The sequence below is a fragment of the Balaenoptera musculus genome, chromosome 14 (assembly GCF_009873245.2).
Source record: "Balaenoptera musculus isolate JJ_BM4_2016_0621 chromosome 14, mBalMus1.pri.v3, whole genome shotgun sequence".
In the NCBI taxonomy this organism is placed as follows: domain Eukaryota; kingdom Metazoa; phylum Chordata; class Mammalia; order Artiodactyla; family Balaenopteridae; genus Balaenoptera; species Balaenoptera musculus.
Genome location: NC_045798.1, coordinates 14,993,591 through 15,012,844, shown reverse-complemented (window position 1 = coordinate 15,012,844; position 19,254 = coordinate 14,993,591). Strand labels below are relative to the sequence as shown.

The following is a 19,254-nucleotide window of genomic DNA, read 5'->3' as shown; positions in this document are numbered from 1 at the left end:
GTCCCAGGCAGAGGAAAGAGCAAGCGCAAAGGCCCTGGGGTGGGACTTGCTGTAGAGGCCGGAGCACAGCAAGTGAGGGGCAGGGGCAGGGGAGGCAGGACCTTCTTGCTCGTCCTGGTGAAGAGTGTGGCTTTACTCCAAGTGTGCACATGGGGGCAGGGCTGAAGGGATTTAAACTACCACCCCCCATGATCCAGCTCATGGCTGCACGTGGAGAATGCAGTGCTCCTGGGGGAGCGTGGAGTCTGCCGTGGGTGTTGGTGAGAGCCAGGTGTGGCACGAAGGTGGGGGGACGGGGTACCCCCCCGAGATCTCTAGGGGAGTTGAAGCGACTGCTTCTATTTGCTTCTGGGGGGGCCCTACCATCCCAGACAGTAAGCCCCCAGGGTTGGGGGTACAGACGCCCGGCTGGGACGGGCAGGCAGGAGGGAAGGGGCCACAGTCTCCCTGAGCGCAGCTGGCTGAGTGGCTGGTGGTTTTCCCTCCTGCCGCTCCCTCAGGCCGTCAGCTTCACGACCCCCTCGCTCCTCTGCTGGTCCCGAGCTTTCTCTGGGCTCAGGCCGCGGCTTGCTTGCTTTTTCTTTTGGACACAGGGAAGACAGTAAAGCATGAAGGTCAAGAAAGACCCGAGGCCCTGGGGTCAGATTCACATCCTGCAGGTGCCTGAAGCTCTCTGGGCCTCACAATACCCCTGCTATATGGAGGCGCCGTTAGCACCAACCCATTTTAAAGATGAGGAGACTGAGGAATCGAAGGTTAAGTCACTGGCCCACGCTCACAAGGCTGGTGAGTGGTGGATGTTACCAGGGACCCAGAATGGTCTGAACGCAGAGCCCGAGCTGGCATGGCAACACCAGGAGGTGGTGAATTCCGATCTGGGGACATTCTAGTACCTTCAGTGAAGTCGGTGCCAAGGTCGCCTCCCCCCGTGCCAGGCCCACGGGTCTGCAATCTTATTTAACCAGAAGAATCCACATGGCCCTTAACGGGACAAGCAGTGGGGAGGGAGGGGGTGGACCCCAGCCCTGTCATCCCTGGGACCCACGGAAACTTGGGAGCCTGGTCACCCGAGGGCCCCCACGCAGGCTCTGTGGTCTGATGTCGGGGAGATGCCTCACTATAAAAGCTGGGAAGGAGCCACGCCGGGTCTGTGTCTTTTGCTTCCATTATGTCCCAGGGATGACCTAGGATGGATTAGGAAGCACCTGCCCCCCAGGGAACTGGGGACACGCTCAGCCTCGCAGGGCTGTCAGCGCTGTGTGGTCTTGCTTGGATTCCAGGCCACTCCGAAAACGGCTTAATGTGGACCGAAGCCTCCTCCCAGAAAAATACACAGACCGAATCTTACACAGCAAGTCAGAAGATCCCTGGGCTCTCACTCAGGGCCCCCAGCTGCCCCAAATGAAGAAGGAAACAAAAACGCTGACGGGTGCTTGCTCTGGGCTTTACTTGGATTGACTGATGTAGTCCAAGCACCGTCCCTGAGGTAGGTACAAGATCACCCCCATTTTATAGAAAGAGAAGCTGAGGGTCAGAGGGGAACTCGCTGGTGCAGTCACACAGCTGGGGATGGCTGGGCTGGGATTCAGACCCAGGGTAGACAGGTTATAGCTCTTTCCTCTCTACCATCCCCCTCCTGGTGTGCGCTGGGTGTGAATCTCCAGGCGGGAGTAGGTGTGGGCACCCCAAGTCTGGGATGAGCCTTGGGACACTGCTTGCCAGGGCTGGGGACCTGTTTGCATTTCACAGGGTCCGCAGCCTGTGGGTAGAGGGCGTCTGCCGTTAGTGACGCAGCCGGGCTCAACCAATGAGCCAGTGTCTGGGTTTGGAGCTTGGTGCTTCGGGAGTGGCCCCATGGTCAGCGCGGACGGAAGATGCTCTGGTGACTAAACCAGGGCTCATGGTCCCAAGGGGCGAGGAAGGGGCAGGACAGAGGTCACGTCCCAGGCTGTGAGCAGTCCCGTGGAGAGACGGAGGCGGGAACTCCAGCTTCGCAGCCCTGGAGGGGGGAGCAAGAGCAGAAGCTTCTGGAGCCCGCCTTACACGCTCAGCACTGTTCCTGGCGTTCTTCACGATCATTACATTTCTTTCTCGCTAAAGCCCTCTGAGGTGGGAACCAGTTAGTGAGGAGGAGGCTGGGCCCAGGGAGGTGAGCTGACTTGGCAGGGGTCCCCAGTCTGTGCCGGGTGGAGCGGGGCTTCATGCCCAAACAGCCCAACTCCGGAGAGCTGCCTTCAGCCTGGTGAGTATTCCGGGCTCGTGGGCAGTGGGGCCCGAGGGTCCTTGCGCCCATGTAGCTGCGCACCCCGGTGAAAGCCCTCAAGTCCCTCTGCACCCCGACCTTCGCACCGGCACGGTGGGGCCCTGCCTGCATCTCAGGGTTGCTGGGAGGAGGAGCAAGAGGGGGAACTTGTGTGGGAACCGCCAATGGCTGGGCTGGACGCAGGGCTCGGTGGTTTCTGCCACTTCCAGATCCTTGTACTGCCACGAGGGACTGCCCGGCACAGTGGCATCCTGCGCCTGTTCTCTGGCCCTGCAGTGCCGGGCACAGAGCAGGCGCAGTCAGTGTCTGGGGCCCGGGATGCCCGGGCAGGGGGCTGAGGCCATCGTCCCCTCCGACCTTGGACCGGTGGAGGGCGGTGCGGCCCTCCCAGCCGCCGTGGGAGGGGGCGCAGAGCTGGAGCGGCTGTGCCCCGTCCCCAGGGCTCTGGAGCCACGTACCCTCGGTGCCAGCTCACAGCTGAAGGGTCTGCTCCTCGCCGTCGTTCTCACTGTCTTCCAGCTGCTCCAGGATCTCGTCCAACACCACAGACTGCTTTTTCTTCGGGGGTTCTGTGGGAGCCCAGATGGCAAGAGAGGAGAAAAGAACAGCCGAGAGGGTTGGGAGGCAGGAAGAGAGAGATGACAGAGAGGGAGAGGGAAGGGAAGAGCAAAAAGGGAGTGGGGGGGAGGGGATTCAGGAACAGAACAGAGGGAAGGGGTGGGAGGTGGGAGAGCAGGTACAGACACGGGTGGGGGGAGAGAGACGAGACAGAAGAAATAAGCAAAGACAAGAAATGGAGGGAAGGAGGATCAAAGGAGGTATGAGAAAGGGGAAGACAGCGCAGAGCGGGAGACAGAGAAACACGGAGGGTCAGTCTCTACTTCACCAGGGGGCAGCCTCTCTCCCAGCCCTGTTGGCCACCCCTGCCCATCTTCCACCCACCGAGGAAAGCAGGGAAGAAGGCCCTTCCCGGCAGGTCAGAGGTTAGCGAATCTCTGCCTGATGTAGGGGGAGCCAAAACCTCCAGAGGTCAAGTCAAGCGAGGGCAGGGCTTGGGAAACAAGTTCCTGTTCTCTTGGAGTCGCAGACTCTTAATGGTATAGTAGGTGGCTGGCATACAGTAGGTGTTTAGTAAATGCTGGGTGACTAGATGCTCAAGGACTCCAGAGGAGGCATGGAGGGAAGAACAATTAGAGGTGGCTTTACAGAAGAGGGGCTATTTGACCTGGGCTTTGAAGAATGCAGAGGAGTTCTCTGTGAGGAGACGGGGAAGGGGATGTAGATGCACAGTGTGAAAGGGCATGGTGGGTTCGGCAAAATATATGTCCCTTGGGTGCCAAACACTATTGATTATCTGCTCCGTGCTATGGCTCTTATCTTCTCAACAATCCCATGGGTAGGTATTATTATTTCCTCTCACAGGTGAGAGCACTGAAGCATAGACACGTAAGTCTAAGGTCACTCAGCTAGGAAGTGGTGAAACCAGGACCCAAGACACACCAAAGCCCACCGTCTTTCCTCTTTTCATAAACGTCGCAGGTGCTGCCCAGAGACCGCCAGGGAGACAAAGGGGGGAGGGGGGAGGTGTGCTGGTCCCCTTGGCCCTCCAGGAAGGGAATGGGGTGGGGGGTGGGAGGGGGTAGGCTCTGGGCTTAGATTGACTCTGTCAGTCCCTCTGCTAGTCTAACCACTCATTCATGGTCAGCCTCACCCCCAGATAACGCTGGCCTTGTTTTGAGGCAGCTGTTGGATGCTGTCCCAATAGCCTCTCCTTCCCTGGTTCAAACAACACCTCCTCTGTGAAGTCCTCCGGGTGGGACACATTGCCACCGTGATCCTTAGCTGCCATCTCCCCACTGGGTCTGGGGCTCCTGCAGGCAGCGGATCTCCCCAGAGCCCAGCCCAATGCTCGCCCTCAAGATGGAGCATCTTGGGTCTCTGCCAGGTGGTCTTGGACAAGTGACTTGGCCTCTTTGAGGCTATTTCTCCATCTCATTCCTAAGAACCTGACCCGGACACTGACCCTTGTCCTCTTCTCCACGGCTACCTGCCTGACCCGAGCACTCCCACCTTCTCAGCGGACTCTGCTTCCGCCCTCACCCTCAGGGCCACCTATTCCCCCCCACGACAGCAGCCCGAGGGATCCTTCCAGGACAGGCGTTCCTGCTCTGCTCCGGGAGCTCTGCGTGGTACTCTCGAGGCACTGCCTGGGCCGGCCCCTCCCAGGCCCGCGAAGTGTGCGCCCACCCAGACAGCCCTGCTCCCACGCCCCCTCCTCAGAGAGGACTCCCCTGGCCACCGTCTACAGGTCCCCACTCTCCAACCCCTCCTCACTCCACAGTGCTTCTCACCACACGGCGGGCGCTTCTTCGTTTGGGGACAGAGCTATCCCGTTCACGGCCGTGTCCCCTGCCTTAGCACACTGCCTGGCACCTAGTGGGTGCCCGTGAGCAGCTGTTGAACGAGGGGATGAGCGAATGGGGCAGAAAGGGGGGACGCGGAGGGGCTGGCCCCTCGGGGAGGGTGAGGAAGGGGTGGGAGGCCCGCCTGGCCGGAGCCTCAGGCCATCATCACCACGTCGTTAGTCATGAGGAGGGAGGGGGGACAAGACGGGCTGGGGCGGACACCTGCTTCCTTCGCCCCCGCTGCCCCCTCTGGGTTTCCAAATAATTGCCGGAGGTGCGCAACGGTCTCTGGAAATTGAATCTTTGGGCAGCTAGTAGGAGCCGGGAAATAGAAGGGCAGCAAAATAGGACCTGCGGGCCTGTCACTGACGCCCCCCTCCCAGAGGCTGACGATGGGGATAGGTCTGAGCTCCTGGGATGGCGGGTCCCTGTTCTCCTGGGACGGCCTGGGGCCCGAGGGGGTGGCCAGTGGAGCAGGAGCCACTACGGTGGCAGCTGCCGCTTTCACCTTGGCAGAATTTGTGTTCTTTCCCACGGCTTGACCATGACTCTGAGACTGGCAAGGGGGCAGGTGCCAGGCACACGGGTGTTTTTTACCCAGCTGGCCCAGGAGCACCCTGCAGGCGGTGACTGGGGCTTGAACTCCCGGTGCCCCCAGTGGCCAGCACAGGGCACCCCTCGGGCACCAGCCCACCTGGGGAACCTTTCAGAGAAGCACGGCCCAGGGTCACTAGGGGCTTGGCCACCTCCGAGGGCCTCTCTGCCATCTGAACATCCCGAGCACCGCGCGCTGGCCTGGCTCCACCAGACTGTGAGCCAGACTGGGAGATACCGTCCCAGGGCGCGGCACACAGTAGGTGCTCTGTCATCATTTGTTGAACATAAGAATGGATGAATGAATGACTGAGTGAATGAATAAAAAGGGGCACCAATGTGGGTAACTTGTAAAAAGTAAAACTGCAGTTGTCGGGATAGCAAACAAACAAATGGAGTGGTGGGAAGAGAGGCACTGAGACTGGGGAAACTGAGGCCCAGAGGGAGGGGGGGGGAACATAGCTGGAAGAGGAAACACACACAGGACGGGCACTTCACAAGTGGTGTCTCACCTTAGTTTCATAAACCCTCCGGAGGCTGGTGTCATCACCCCCATTTCACGGGTGGGAAAACGGAGGTGCAGAGAAGCGTACACACCCGAGGCGCCCCCCCACCCCGAGCTAACACGTGGCAGCCCCCGGATTCCACCTCAGACGGTCCAGTCTGCAACCCATGCATGCTCTGTGTTGTGCTCTGTGGCATCTCCCAAGGGGCCCTGCCTGGGGGCAGGGCCAAGATCACGCAGGACCCTGTGGTGACAGGGCGTGTGGCCACCGCGTCTGGCTTTGACCGTTCCCGAGCTGGGTGACCTTGGGCAGGGCATGTGCCCCGTCCGAGATTCAACCCCTCATGTATAACGTGGGGGGACGGGGCTGTTCCGCCACCCTCCCTTCTCTGTGGCTGCCTTCTGCTACCGTCCTGACTCTCCGGGAGGTGAGGGCTCCTTCTTCCTGCAAAAGCCCTTCAGAGCCCCCTGACTTGTCCCCAGCACCTATCGTAACAGTGCTCAGGAACAGTGGGCACTGACCCCACAGCCCAAGCATGGACTGGCTGTGAGGCTGCGAGCAGCAGACTTAGCCCTTCTGGGCCTCAGTTTCCTTATCTGTAATATGGGGCCACTAGGAATGCCTACCTCCTGGGGCTGTGGTGAGCACTGAGGAGAGAGAAGCAACGCCAGCACGTGGTTAGGGCTCCAGGACGGTGCTGAGACCACCATCTTTGTTACTGTTGTTCACGTCAGAGGTGTTGATTTAATGTGTCCTCTGCCATTAGGCCAGGGAGCACCAGCAGGGCAGGGGCTGTCACAGGAAGGCCGGTACACAGTAGGTGATCAATAAATGGTTGTCCAGTAAATGAATGAAGTGATTTGGTTGGTCAAGGCCAAAGCAGGTACGATCCCCCCTCCTCCAGCTGGAAACCAGAGAGGCACAGGGGTCTCCACTGACGGCTGTGGGGTGAGGGGCAGGCAAGTCGTTAGCGACCAGCTGACTCCACGACCCCCGGAAGTCAGACAATCTGAGGTCCCGGCTCTGCCACTTAACGCTCAGTGACCTTGGGCAGGTCACTTGTACTCTCTGGGTCTCGGCTGCCTGTCTGTACATTAAGGGTGGAGACGCGACCTCCTGGGGCGGCGGCGAGGATCAGCGAGTTCACGCACGGAGCCTGGCGCCCCAAGGGCTTGGTATCCTGGGGCCTGGTGTATCTGGCTCAGGCTGGGCCCCCAGCGCCGCTCCACCCCCCAGAGGACACGTCGGGCCCCGAGTTCCCACCAGACAACACCCAGCACCCCCCGCCGGCCCCTCCCGCACGCGGAGCGCCCTGCTTGCCGGGAACAGCTGCTGAAATCCCATTTCCCCGACATCAAAAGCCTCAGTGGGTTTTCACCGAACAAACATAATGCAGAACCGGAGAAAGGTGTAAAATAAATAAACGAAACAAGCTGTGCGTTCTCTTTCAGTATTACAGCTGCACCCGGAGATAAACAACAAGTGAATGTCACCAAACATCAACACCCAAGAAATTAACTTGACAAAAAGCTCAGCCGTCCCCCAGCAACCCCCCAGTCCTGCCCCCGCCCCCCTCCCCACTCTCCAGCCACCATTTTGCATTTCTGGAGTTCCCATCTAATGATTTTATTTTTCAATTAATTCCTTGACAGAACGCCAGCCCGCGTCTCTCTCCCATCCCTGGCTGGCGCTGTCGCCCTGCGCGCAAGGCACGGGCAGGCAGGTGGAGGGGGGGCGGCTGTCGGGAGGACAGGGCAAAGCTTCAGGGCTGGTCGGGGAGGAGGGGATCCTGAAAGGAACCCTGAGAGGAGGCAGGTGTGACCGGCCGGGGCGGCCGGGCTCGGAGTTGATGGCGTTGCCGGCCGTAGCCAGGCTGCCCGGATCGGAGGGAAGCCTGCTGTCCCCCGGCTGAGCCACCTGGGGCCGAGGCCTCCCCTCTCTGTGCTCAGTCTCGGCAGTTACTGAAGAGCGCCCAGCTCCTGGGGTACTGAAGAGCGCCCAGCTCCTGGGGTACTGAAGAGCACCGAGCTCCTGGGGTACTGAAGAGCGCCCAGCTCCTGGGGTACTAAAGAGCACCGAGCTCCTGGGGTACTGAAGAGCCTCAGAAGGGCACAGACGCTGAAGGCCTTTACGACAGCGCCCGGCACGCAGGAGACACGGGGGAAGGTGACGCCCTTACTGTCGTTAATGGGTACTGTTACTGAGAGCGCGTGGGCAGGTCACTTCCCTCCTCCATAAAATGGGGATGGCGGTACCAGCCCTTGACAGATGCAGCGGCCGTGGTGGGTGCCCCCTCCTGACGGTCACCTGCAGCGTTAGCGGGCAGCTCTGGGACATATTCATAGCTCCCCGCCTGGAGGGCTGGGAGCTTTCTCTGGCCACAAGGGCACGCGTGGCCCTGGCACAGGGTAGGCGGGAAGTGTTGGGGATTTAAGCCCCCTGGAGAAATGTCCCAGCTCCCTCGACTCCGGGGGACAGTTCTGAGGCAGGTGCCACACGGCTCTCAGGGGTCCCTGTGGGCTGTACAGTGGGGCCTGCTCACTGCATCCCCCAAACTGGCTCCTCTCCTACCTAGCTGGTCAGGGGCTGCTTCCAGGGAACCCAAGCTAAGACACCATTGTCTACAGGTGACCAAATGGGATGAAGCAGGGCCTCATTCGGCAGGCCCACTGAAGGGCATCTGGATTTGCTGACATCACGGAACGTTAAAAAAAAACCTTAGTTGCTAATATGTAAACACAAGAGAGGCTACACAAGAATCTCCATTTCTAGTTTCTCTTGAAACTGGCCGATCTGGCCACACTGGGCCCATGTCCCCACCTAAGGATAACAGATGGGGTGTGTGCCAGTTGCCCCTGGAGATGGGAGGTCTCGTTTAGTTGGGTGTTTTCTGCCTGTTCCTGGAGGTCCCGAGCTTGCTACTCCCCGAGACAAAAGGCAGGCGAGGCCTTGGCAAACTGTAAAGTACAGGCCCGTGTAGCAGGTTTCCCCTGTTAAAACCGTACCTGAGGCGACTCCAACAGGCTGGGGGGGAGGGGGGAGGGGGAGCAGGTGTGCCCCTCTCTCCCGTCTGTCCCTCGAGGGGAGGAGAGGAAGGAGGTTAGGGTTGAGAGCGGAGGGCGGGATTCCAGGTTGGGACAAGTCACCACAGCCTTCGGACTCAGTGGCCTGCTGCCCCAGGCCATCGGGGGGCACAAGCAACCTGCAGTCCCCACCCTTGGGGACATGACGGTGCTGGAGACACAGGATGTGGGTCTTGCGAGGGGCCGGCACCCTGAGGGCTGGCCTGGCGTGTGAGGCTGCCTGCTCCTGGGTCCCCCTGCTTCCCAGGCTCCAGACTGGCAGCCCCCATGGGCAAAACCCTCAGATACCCTGATGGGTCTGCCTCCCAGGGTTCTGTTTACAGCAGGCGCACACTAGATGATCACAGAATAAAGGGCACTCTTTAGAGAGAGGATCAGCCCGGCTCCTAAGACCAAACGAGTGGCCCTTTCTCGGTACCAGGAGGCTGTTTCATGGATGTGCCTTTTCAGAACATAGCTGGTCCCCCAACAACCAGGTGTGATCCGAAAGCCCCTGCTCGGGGCTGGCAGACGGGAGACTGGGCCCCAGGCCCACCTCTGCCACCTCAAGGATTTAAGGGAGCCTCTTAACTCCATTCCTCAGTGTTCCTGTTTGTTAACTGGGGACAGTGCCTGCTCTCCTGATCTCAGGCCTTGAGGGTTCCAGCCTTCAGTCATTCACAGCAAACAGTCATTGAATATATACTCTGTGCCAGGCCTGGTGCTGGGGATACAGCCGCCAAAGGAGAAACTGAACCACCAGCCTCGGAGGCCATGCTGGGGTCCCAGGGCGGGCAGAGCTGGGCTCTGAGCTCTGTCACTCACTGGCCCCAGGCCGTCGGATCTACTCGAGTTGCTATCTGTAGAAAGGGCATGGCAGTAGTGCCCGCCACAAGAAGAGTCAACAGATAAGGCTTGGATGCACACAGCCCAGTGCCAGGCACACAGAGGCGTTGAGTCATGTTAAAAGTAACAACGCAGGTATCGTCCAAGGACACCCAGAGAGCGGGCGGTACGCAGGAAACTGGGAACCTAGCAGGCTGAGCCGGGGCCGACCGTACACGAAGGCAGAGAACCCTGCGTCCTCGGGCTTTGAGCCCAGCTTCTTTGGGCTCCAGGCATGGGCTGGGTGTGGACTCAGGTCTCCCACGAGCCGGGTGATATTACTGCCCCGTTTTCCAGATGCATAAGCAGCTGTTCTAGGGCTTGGGGAAGACTCCCCCGAATGGGGCCTTGAGCGCAGATCAGGCTGGTCCCAGGGTCTTCCCGTCACCCCACAGCGACGCCTGTGGTCCCGTGGCTCAGCTGCCCGCCCTGCAGGGGGAGACGCCAGCCCAGACTCCTCAGAAGGAACTTCTCAACAGGGAAGGCGTGAAACAGACTCAGGCCGCATGGCAGCGGCCCAGTGCCTGCATCAGCCATGTTTTCAAGAAGCTATTGGTTCCCAACCCACGGCCTGACAGAATCATCTGGAAAACCTCAGATACCTGGACCCTACCCCCAGAGGTTCTGATGCAAATGGCCTGGGGTGGGCACTGGCTACTGAGACGGCCGTGACTACAGCCGTTGTGAATCACAGCGCTAAGGACTCTGGCTCCTGTGAAGTGGGAAGCCCCGGTGCCGCCCGGCGGGTTGATCTTGCTCTGTGCTCTGGGCATCCAGGGCTCACAGGAGTTCCAGGCAGCCGGGCTGGCGGCTCTCCGTCCACCAGGGCTGGTGAAGGTGCCCGGCCTGGATTATTGTGGATTCAGCCCCGGTAGGGCTGTGGGGCCACCAAGCCTGGGGGCTCTGGGGCTTGGTCCTACATGTGTTTGCATTAGTTACAGGTGCTGGAGCGGCCTGTGCGGGCCGGGGAGGCAGGGGAGTGTCCCGGGGAAGGTGATTCATTGCAGAGGACAAAAGAAAAAGAAACCAGGAGAGGCTGGAAGGTGCCCCCCACCGCTCCCCCCACCCCCGACTCTCCTGTCTCGGGCCTGGAGGGATCTTCCTATTTCTAGGAGGTTGGTCGACATTAACTACCTGTCTGTCCCTTTCCTCTTGGCAAAGGCCCTGGGTTGGGAGTAGAGGCTAAAAGGAAAGAATCAGTAACATCGTCTCGAGGGGCCAAGGTGGGATGCTGTCTGTGCTAGGATAAGTGCGAATGTGATGGAGTTAAACGGTCTGGGTGGGTGACTATAGGGAGGGCTGCAGACTGCGGCAAAAGAAGAAGAATTTTAAAAAAAAGCCCATGTAACTCGACCCCAGCTACTCTATGTGAATGTAGGACCTGGGGTGGTCAGACCTGATTTTTCAAGAGAGGCCAGAATCTTGACTTTCAGGTCAAATCCTCTGATAGCAAAATAGTGACAATTAATTAAAAAAAAACACCACAACACTTTTTCTCCCCCTTATCTTCTAGGCAAAATAAAGATCTGTGATCTCAGCCGACAGCTCACCAGTGCAGCCTCTGATTTACTTTCTCTCTCCTCTCTGGCTACAAAACCCCACTGGTTTCACTTGTGGTCATGAAGGAGTAATAAAAACCTCCTCGTCTGTGTGTTTTCCTTGGGCTTCTCAGGCCTGGGCCAGCCTACAGTTCAGAAACAAACCCGGCCACCCCCTGTCACCAGCCACAACCCTGGAGGCAAGTCCACCCTCCTCCTGACCCTGTTTCCAGCACTCTGGTCCCCAGGTCCCCGAACCCTCATCCAATCCGGGCCCAGCCCCTTCCCCTCCCAAGTTGCTCTGAAATTCTCCTTCTGTCAGTTTAATTCCATGATCGATGAGGAAGAGCAGGAGAAATGGCCCGGCACAGCTGGTTTCCCCGTTAGCCCTAGCAGGGATTCCTGGCCTCACTGGCGACAGCCGAGTGAAATGTTTGCAGAACGCAGAGAACACAAGTCAATAACAATTTAGCTGGATTGGGAGCAAGTACCTTCCCCGCACGGACAGCCGCTCCCGGGGGAAGGGGGAGAGAGTGTGCAGGATATTGCCGAAGCGCTTGGAAATATTTCCAAAACACCACTCAAAGAGGCTCGGGGAGTGGGGGGTGGAAGGAGGGAGGAGGGGGAGGGGGTGACCTGGAGGACAAGGACATCTGCTCCAGCTTGCTCCAGGGCCCCCCAGCCCCCCTAGCACCTCTGCAGGGAGAAACAGTCGGCTCTCTGAACCTGGCTCCCCGGCCACAGCTCAGCCATTTGCACCGTTGCTACTGGCTCCCTGGCCACAGCTCAGCCATTTGCACCGTTGCTAGCAGTTGCCACCAAGGAGCCACCTTGACTCCTGCCTCCTGATTTTCCTTCTCTCGATTCTGCCTGCATCAGCTGGGGTGGCCTGGGGCATGTGAGAAAGGGTGCGCCTCCCGGCCAGTTTCAACCTCTCTCCTGCTGCTGCCCACCAACAGGGCTGGGAGCAGGAGGAAGAACAAATTCAGCACCCTGGACAGGGGCGGGCATCCACTTCCAAGGGGGCGCGGGCGCAACACCTCCTGGGTGGCCCTGGGTGCCCATAGTGACCTTTCCTCTGTCAGGACCCTTCGTGGCAATCCGGGACAGTCCTCCCTCACCTGCCTTCTGCTGGAGCCTCTGACACCTCTGGAGGAAGGGCTGCCACAGCAAAGCCTTAAGGAGGGAATGCGAGGCACCCAAATGGAGGAATAAAAACGAGGCGAGGGCAGCCTATAGGAACCTTCTGTCTCCAGGTAGCTGGAAAGATCCATGGTAGAGGGATATTTTGAATAATAAACTCTGTGACTTGACATACTTGCTTGAACTTTCCTGACTGTGATTTTTAAAGCCCGATGATTATGTTTTCAGGGCCAAGATCAATGAGGCATATTTGTAAGGGCTGGCACGGGGATAATGGGCTCTCCTGGTCCCCAGTCTTTTGAAAATGTGCCGTCCTGTGAATGAGTAAGTTATGGTGGGGGGGGGGCGCGTTGGCGAACTGTTGCAGGCTTTAAATATCATCTGTATGCTGATGACTTCCAAATTTATATCTCAGCCCAGACTTCACTCCTGAGCTCCCAACTCATAGATCTATCTGCTTGACATCCCATGGGGAGTCCTAATAGGTGCCTCAAACCCCATGCGGCCGGATCACTCCCACCCCCACCCGCTCTTCCCAGCTTCCAGGGCCTCATCATCACGCAGCACCACCATCCTTCGAGTGGCTCGCTCTGAGCAAAGATCTGTGTACTGGCCTTAACTTCCCTCCTGCCTCCCAGAAGTCTGGCCAGCTCTACTTTTACCACATATGCTCAATCCACTGGCTTCTTTCCACCCCTCCTGTCTCCGTCCCTGCTCAGACTACCGCCTTGGCTTGCTGGGACGACTATAGTGGGACTCTTACTCTGTATTCTTGCTCCCCTACAATGCACGCCCCATGTAGCAGCGAGGATGAGGTATGGAGTGTAAATCAGGCCATGGCGCTCCTCTTTTTAAATCCTCGAGGGATTTCCCACTGTATCTTGAATAAACGCCAGGCTCCCTGCCCCACCCCACAAGACCCCACCAGGAAGCCCTTCTGGCCTCTGCAGCTTTGTTTCCAACCACTCTCCACCTTGGACTCATTCTCTAGTCACAGTGGCCTGTCATGAGCATGCTTCTGTCCCAGGGCCTTTCCACCTGCGGCTCCCTCTGCTTGGAATGATTTCCCCCCAGATCATGGGCTGGCTGGCTTCTTTGAATCACACAAAAACACTGACTCCTCGGAAAGACTTTTTCCAACCACCACATTTGGAATCTCTCCTCCCTCTTCACACCCCCGAGTGTATGATATTATCTTTTTGCATTTCCTCCACAGGGCTTGCGACCATCATAACTTTCTCATTATTACCTTTTTTTTTTTTTTTAAATCATTTATCTCTCCCACTCAAATACTAGCTCCATGAGGGCAGGCACCTTCTCTTCTGTTTGCTGCTTTGTCCTCAGTACTGAGTAAGGCTGGATAATTAGATGATCAATGGAGAATTGAGTGAGTGAATGAATGAAGTGGGAAGCAAGGCACTGCGGCCTCTGTTCCAGGAAGAGCTGGGGATTCTTCTTTTTTTTTAAATAAATGTATTTATTTATTTTTGGCTGCGTTGGGTCTTCGTTGCTGCGCATGGGCTTTCTCTAGTTGTGGCAAGCGGGGGCTACTCTTCGTTGCGGTGCATGGGCTTCTCGTTGTGGTGGCTTCTCTTGTTGCAGGGCATGGGCTCTAGGCGCGTGGGCTTCAGTAGTTGTGGCACGTGGGCTTCAGTAGTTGTGGCTCGCGGGCTCTAGAGCACAGGCTCAGTAGTTGTGCCGCACGGGCTTAGTTGCTCCGCGGCATGTGGGATCTTCCCGGACTAGGGCTCGAACCCGTGTCCCCTGCATTGACAGGCGGATTCTTAACCACTGCGCCACCAGGGAAGCCCGAGCTGGGGATTCTTAAGCAGAGGGCTCTAGCCGGGAGGATGTGGGTGGGGTTATGATGCCTCTAGAATTGTAGTTCTCTGAGAAAGGGGGGTTATGTGGGAGGAATTAGCCACCCGTGGCTTTAGACAAAAGAAGCGCAGCCATCTCACAAGCCCTAGGGGCTGTAAACTTTTTCTGTAAAAGGGGAGATAGTAAATATTTTAGGGCTCTGCAGGCCACAGGGTCTCTGTCACAACTACTCAACCCTGTCCTCACAGTGCGAAGACACAGCTAGAGACGCTACGTGAAAAATGGGCATGGCTGTGTTCCCCCCGAAAGCTTTATTTACAAAAGTAGGCTCCAGGCTGAATCTGGCTGTGGGGCTGTAGTTTGTAACCACGGCCCTACCTGGACTGTGGAGCCCAGATCCATTAAAAGGGGGGATAATTTGAAATTTAGGAACTGCTGGGGATGTAGGGAGTGGCGAAATACAGTGAGCTGTTCTGCGGTGTGCAAAGCTGTGTGCCCTCAGGCAAGTTACTAGACCCCTCTGGGGCTCAGTTTGCACCTCAGAAAAATGGGAACAACACCTCTTCTAAGGAGCTGCAAGGCTAAAATTAGAGCGTATGAAACCACCTGGCAATGTCTCCTGCACACAGTACGTCCTCGACCAAGCTCTCTCCTGTTTTCTTTTTCTCCTGACTTCATCTTTAAAAAGAAGGCACACAATTGCCTCTTTCAGACCAGTGGTGTTTAGAGGGACAAGGTTAGGGCCACCTGGCTGCACACCACGCAGGGCTCCTCTTGCAGTGCCCAGTACACATTAGACGCTCCATTAGAACGGGCCCTTCTGATGATCAGGGCTTTTATCTCTGTTCGTTTATTCACCCCACCGATTGTTAGTGAGCACCTACTCTGTGCTAGATGCAAGGCCAAGGCAGCGGACATGGAGAGGGCCTTGTCCCCTGGAGGACAAAGCCTCTCGGGGAGTAGGGAGGTGAAACCACCACACATGTGAACACAAAGTTCAAGGGCGACGAGGTATGCGGTGCCACAAGGGAACTTTCGGGGAAAAGTAGAATCTCTGACACTTTGGCTGAGATCTGAATCATGGGGGGCTGGGGGCCAGGCCGATGGGGCAAGGGCCCCAGGAGTCGGGCTCCCTCCTTCCTGGCTAGGAGGGCCACCGTGCTGGAGGCCAGTGACCGATGGGACAGGTGCCCATCGTCTGGGCCTGAAGACGGCAGATCTCGCATCCCAAGCTGGCCTGGTTCGGCCGAGGGTGGGGGCGGGCGGGCAGGCGGGCGACGGCGGCGCTGCCAGCCACTTGCCATGCCGGTCATGTCTGCGCTCCCAGCTCCGGAGGTGAAAGGTGCAGCCGCTAACCACAGCCCATCAGTCCTCCCAGCTGGAATGAGACAACGCCAGGAAGCAGAGCCACGCTCCCGGCCCAATAAAAGCCTGTTTGCCTAGGCCTCCCTGGCTGTGCCCGCTCGAAAACAGAGGGCTGTGCGGGCGGATTGCTTCCGTACCATTATATTCTTTCGGTGGTGCTCGCAGGTACTGCGGCCTGCCGGGGCCCTGAAAGCTTCTCGATGCCGCGACCCTGCTGGTTTGTAACACGCTCGGGAAGAAAAGGACACAGCCAGTGGCCGGCTTTCCTCTTTCTTCCCTCTGCGCTCTCTCTTTTCACCCGCCCGCACGTGAGGCACTGAAGAATGGCACTTCACCTGCCGGGGGCTGCCGAGCTGCAGCTGAGAAGGCTGATTCCGGGGGCCGGGAAGGAAGGCAGGGAGAGGACAGGGGAGAGGGGAGGGCGGCTCTGAGGAAGAGGGCCGTCTTGCTCTTCCCTTGGCCCAAGCACCGCTGTCTGGGGTCAAGGGCTTTGCCTACCCAGGGCAGCTTTTTGAACAACTTTCAAAGAGCTGCCCTCGGCTGTTTCATTTGATGGGTATTTCGTAAGCATCAACTTGCGAGGGAATATCTAATGCCCTGCCACGATACAGGGACAGTGGGTGAAATGAAGACCCTCCTGCTTGGGGAGGGGGTGCCGGTGGGTGGGGGGGAGGTTTGAAAAGAGCTTTTCTGGCTGCGGATAGGGAGCCTAGATAAGTGGCGATGTCCAGACTGGGTGCTGGGTGTGTTTAGTTCCCACGACTGCATAGGAAAGCAAGACATCACGCACTTTTACCGGCGAGGAATCCTCTCCTCCTCCTTGCTGTTACTGTGTGCTAATCAGAGCCTGCCACGTGCCAGGCATGGGGACAGGTGGCATCTACAGATGCAAACGTACCGTCCTGAGCGCTGCCCAGGTGATGGGCTATTCATTCTCATTCATTCTCCCTCCCTCCCTCCCTCTCTCACACGTTCCTTATCGTCAGGGCTCCTAAAAACTGGGGTTCTTCTTTATGTCTCATTCCTCCACCCAGAGAGCGCCCTCCCTTGGCCTGGCTCCACCGGAATGCAAGAAAAACAGGGAGTGTTCTTGGTGGCCCGGAGAAGGAAGAAGCATTAGCGCCTTGCAGGGGAGGGGAAGATAAGTAATACTTGCTGCTTTCTCACTGTGCACCGAGAGCTTTGGAGGCCTCATCTCCTGTGAGCCCCCCAATTCCCCTATGAGGTAGGCACCCTAGTCCCACAGTACAGATGACAAAGCTGAGGCCGAGTGACTTACCTGAGGAAACAGAATGGACACGAGGACGCACACTGGGGTGAAACGTTAAGGGGTAGCGGTGCACAGCTGCTCATATGAAGCCAGCAGGGTGGCTAAAAGCCCAGGTCTGACTCCTGACTCGGCCACTAGTAGCTGGGCGCCCCTGGGGAAATCATCTGCCCTCTCTGTGCCTCAATTTTCTCATCTGTGAAACTGAGGATAATGACGGTATTTACCTCCCAGGATTCCACAGGATTAATACCTGTGAAAGCCCATAGATAGTACCTGGCATGGAGTGAGGCTTAACAGATGAAAAGTTGTCATGGTAATAATAATAGTAATTAGTATTACCTGGCCTGAACTGCACATGGAGCTGTGTGTCTTGACCTAGGCTTGTCAGGGACCAATGGAGGCGAGAAGGGCTGGTCACAGGGCCTGGGCAGCTCTCGGCCCACCAGCACCCCACCCCCACAGCCTCCCCCAGGGGAGCTGGATCCCAGAGGCAGAGGTGAACTCTGATTGTACGGGCCACAGTAGGGCCAAAGCTGCTCTCTACTTCTCTGGCCATCCCCCTCTGTCCCCAAGGGCAGCTCAGAGGCCACGGTGTCGCCAGCAAGCTTCCTGCTGGGTCCCGCCCAATGGTTAAGACGCCTGCCTTTCATTCCGAGGCCCACCTTCCACAGGGAGCCCTTTGTCGTGGCCTCGGTGCTCAGGCTGGGCAAATGGGGCTCGGGGCCTCCACCTGAGCTCTGAGTGCCTTCCTGGCACAGATCAGGGCCGGGGGAGGGAACTGGGCATGGATCCCACCTGCCCTCGGAGTCTGCCAGGGCCCTGGAAGCTCTGAACAATGCGGATTTCAACACAAACAAGCTGGGCATTTTTCACCACAGGGAAGGGGCAGAGCAGGGAAAAGGGTCCAGTCAGGAGGGCAGGAGGCCAGCAGCCCTATTCTGAGTAGTCAGGGCTGCCGTGGGCACCCCGTTTCCAAAGACATCAAACAGACAGTGGGGTGGCTGGGTGGGAGGGCTGACACTTCCAGAGCACCTGTTCTCAGCCGACTCGTCTACCCTGCTCCCCCCGCGGCGTCCTGCTTCCTTGGGAAGGATGTAGGGAGCAGTCACCCCAAGGATGGCACGCTGTAGCCACACTGTCCGAGTTCAGTCCCTGCTTCTACCACTTACTGCCTGTGTGATCCTGGGTAAGCTACTTCATCTCTGCGTGCCTCAGTCCCTTCATCTGTAAAATGGGGTGATTAAGGGCATCTACCTCCTAAGGGTGTTGTGTGGGTAAAAAAAAAAAAAAAAGGGCAGCTCGTGCTGCTCTTGTTATTGCCCTGATCATCTTCACCAGTACTCCATAAAGCAGTACCCTTGTATCCCCATTTATAAAATGGGAAACAGAAGCCCCAGGGGCACAGTGACTTGTCCTGGGACACTCAGCTGGGAGGCTACAGAATCCAGGACTTGGTGATTCCAAAGTTGATGCTCTTCCTCCTAAAACTAACTTTTTGGGGACCATGACCTGATAGAAAATCTGATGACAACAAAGATCCTCTTGCCAGAGAGGTAAACACACACATACATACACATACCAGATAATAACGTTTCTGGGTGTTCACAGCCCCTCTGAGGCCAGCCCTAGACTAGGGCCCATGAAGACAAGGTTTCATGGATTCTGGGTTAAAAATCCCTGTGTCATATCTTGCTGTGCTCTGGATAGTGTCCTTTTGTTTCCTAAGGATTATCATGTATTTGTTTGGAAAGAGTGCTGTATAAATATGATAGGTAATTGTTTCAGACTCTTTGGGTCCCAAACTTTCAGGCTACCTCTTTGCTGCCTTTTCACGCCCCAGACAGGTGAGGCCAGCTAGAGGTCTGACACTTGGCCATGTTTGCCAGTGATCCTTCTGGACGGAACACATCCCCGCCAAGCCAGGCACTGCTGGTCCTGCCCCCCAGAAAACAGCCCCCCACCTCCGCCCTATGCCCTGACCTTTGTGGGTCACCACAGATGCTGGATATTCTGTTTGGTGCCGCCAGTCCCTCCCCTGTCCTACTCCATCCCCTGGAAGGAGTCACTGGGGAGCCTGGCCCTCTGGCTGACGGATGGGCCAACACGAGACCCGGGAGGAGAGCAGAGCAGAGAGGGGGGCGAGGGGGCTGCAGGCATATCTTCCCTGGCTCCCTCCTTGCTTTGGTTCAGGGCCCTGGCACTGGCTGCATCCCTCCAAACTTGGGGACCAGCTGGCCATCCCCAAGCCCTCTGCTCTCCCTGGACCCCAGGGCCATCACTTCCTCCTGCTGCCCCTTCACCTCTGCACCCTGCCCCCACCTCTGCATGGCAGGCTTGGGGTGAGTTCTGTTCCCTGCTGGGACCCTGACATCCACCCGCGGTGCTGGGGAGGGTCTCTCAGG

The 19,254-nt window shown here is 57.7% G+C and overlaps 1 protein-coding gene across 1 annotated transcript in view; it reads right to left on the bottom strand.

Annotated features, from left to right (window-relative positions):
- Positions 1-2,721: 2,721 nt before the first annotated feature.
- The window catches only part of RBM19 (RNA binding motif protein 19), a 122,705-nt gene continuing 106,172 nt past the window's right edge, over positions 2,722-19,254 (bottom strand). Inside the window, exon 24 of the mRNA XM_036823343.1 lies at positions 2,722-2,832. Within this exon, the coding sequence (XP_036679238.1) occupies positions 2,735-2,832 (98 nt within the window). The 3' untranslated portion in view covers positions 2,722-2,734. The remainder of the gene's footprint in view (positions 2,833-19,254) is intronic.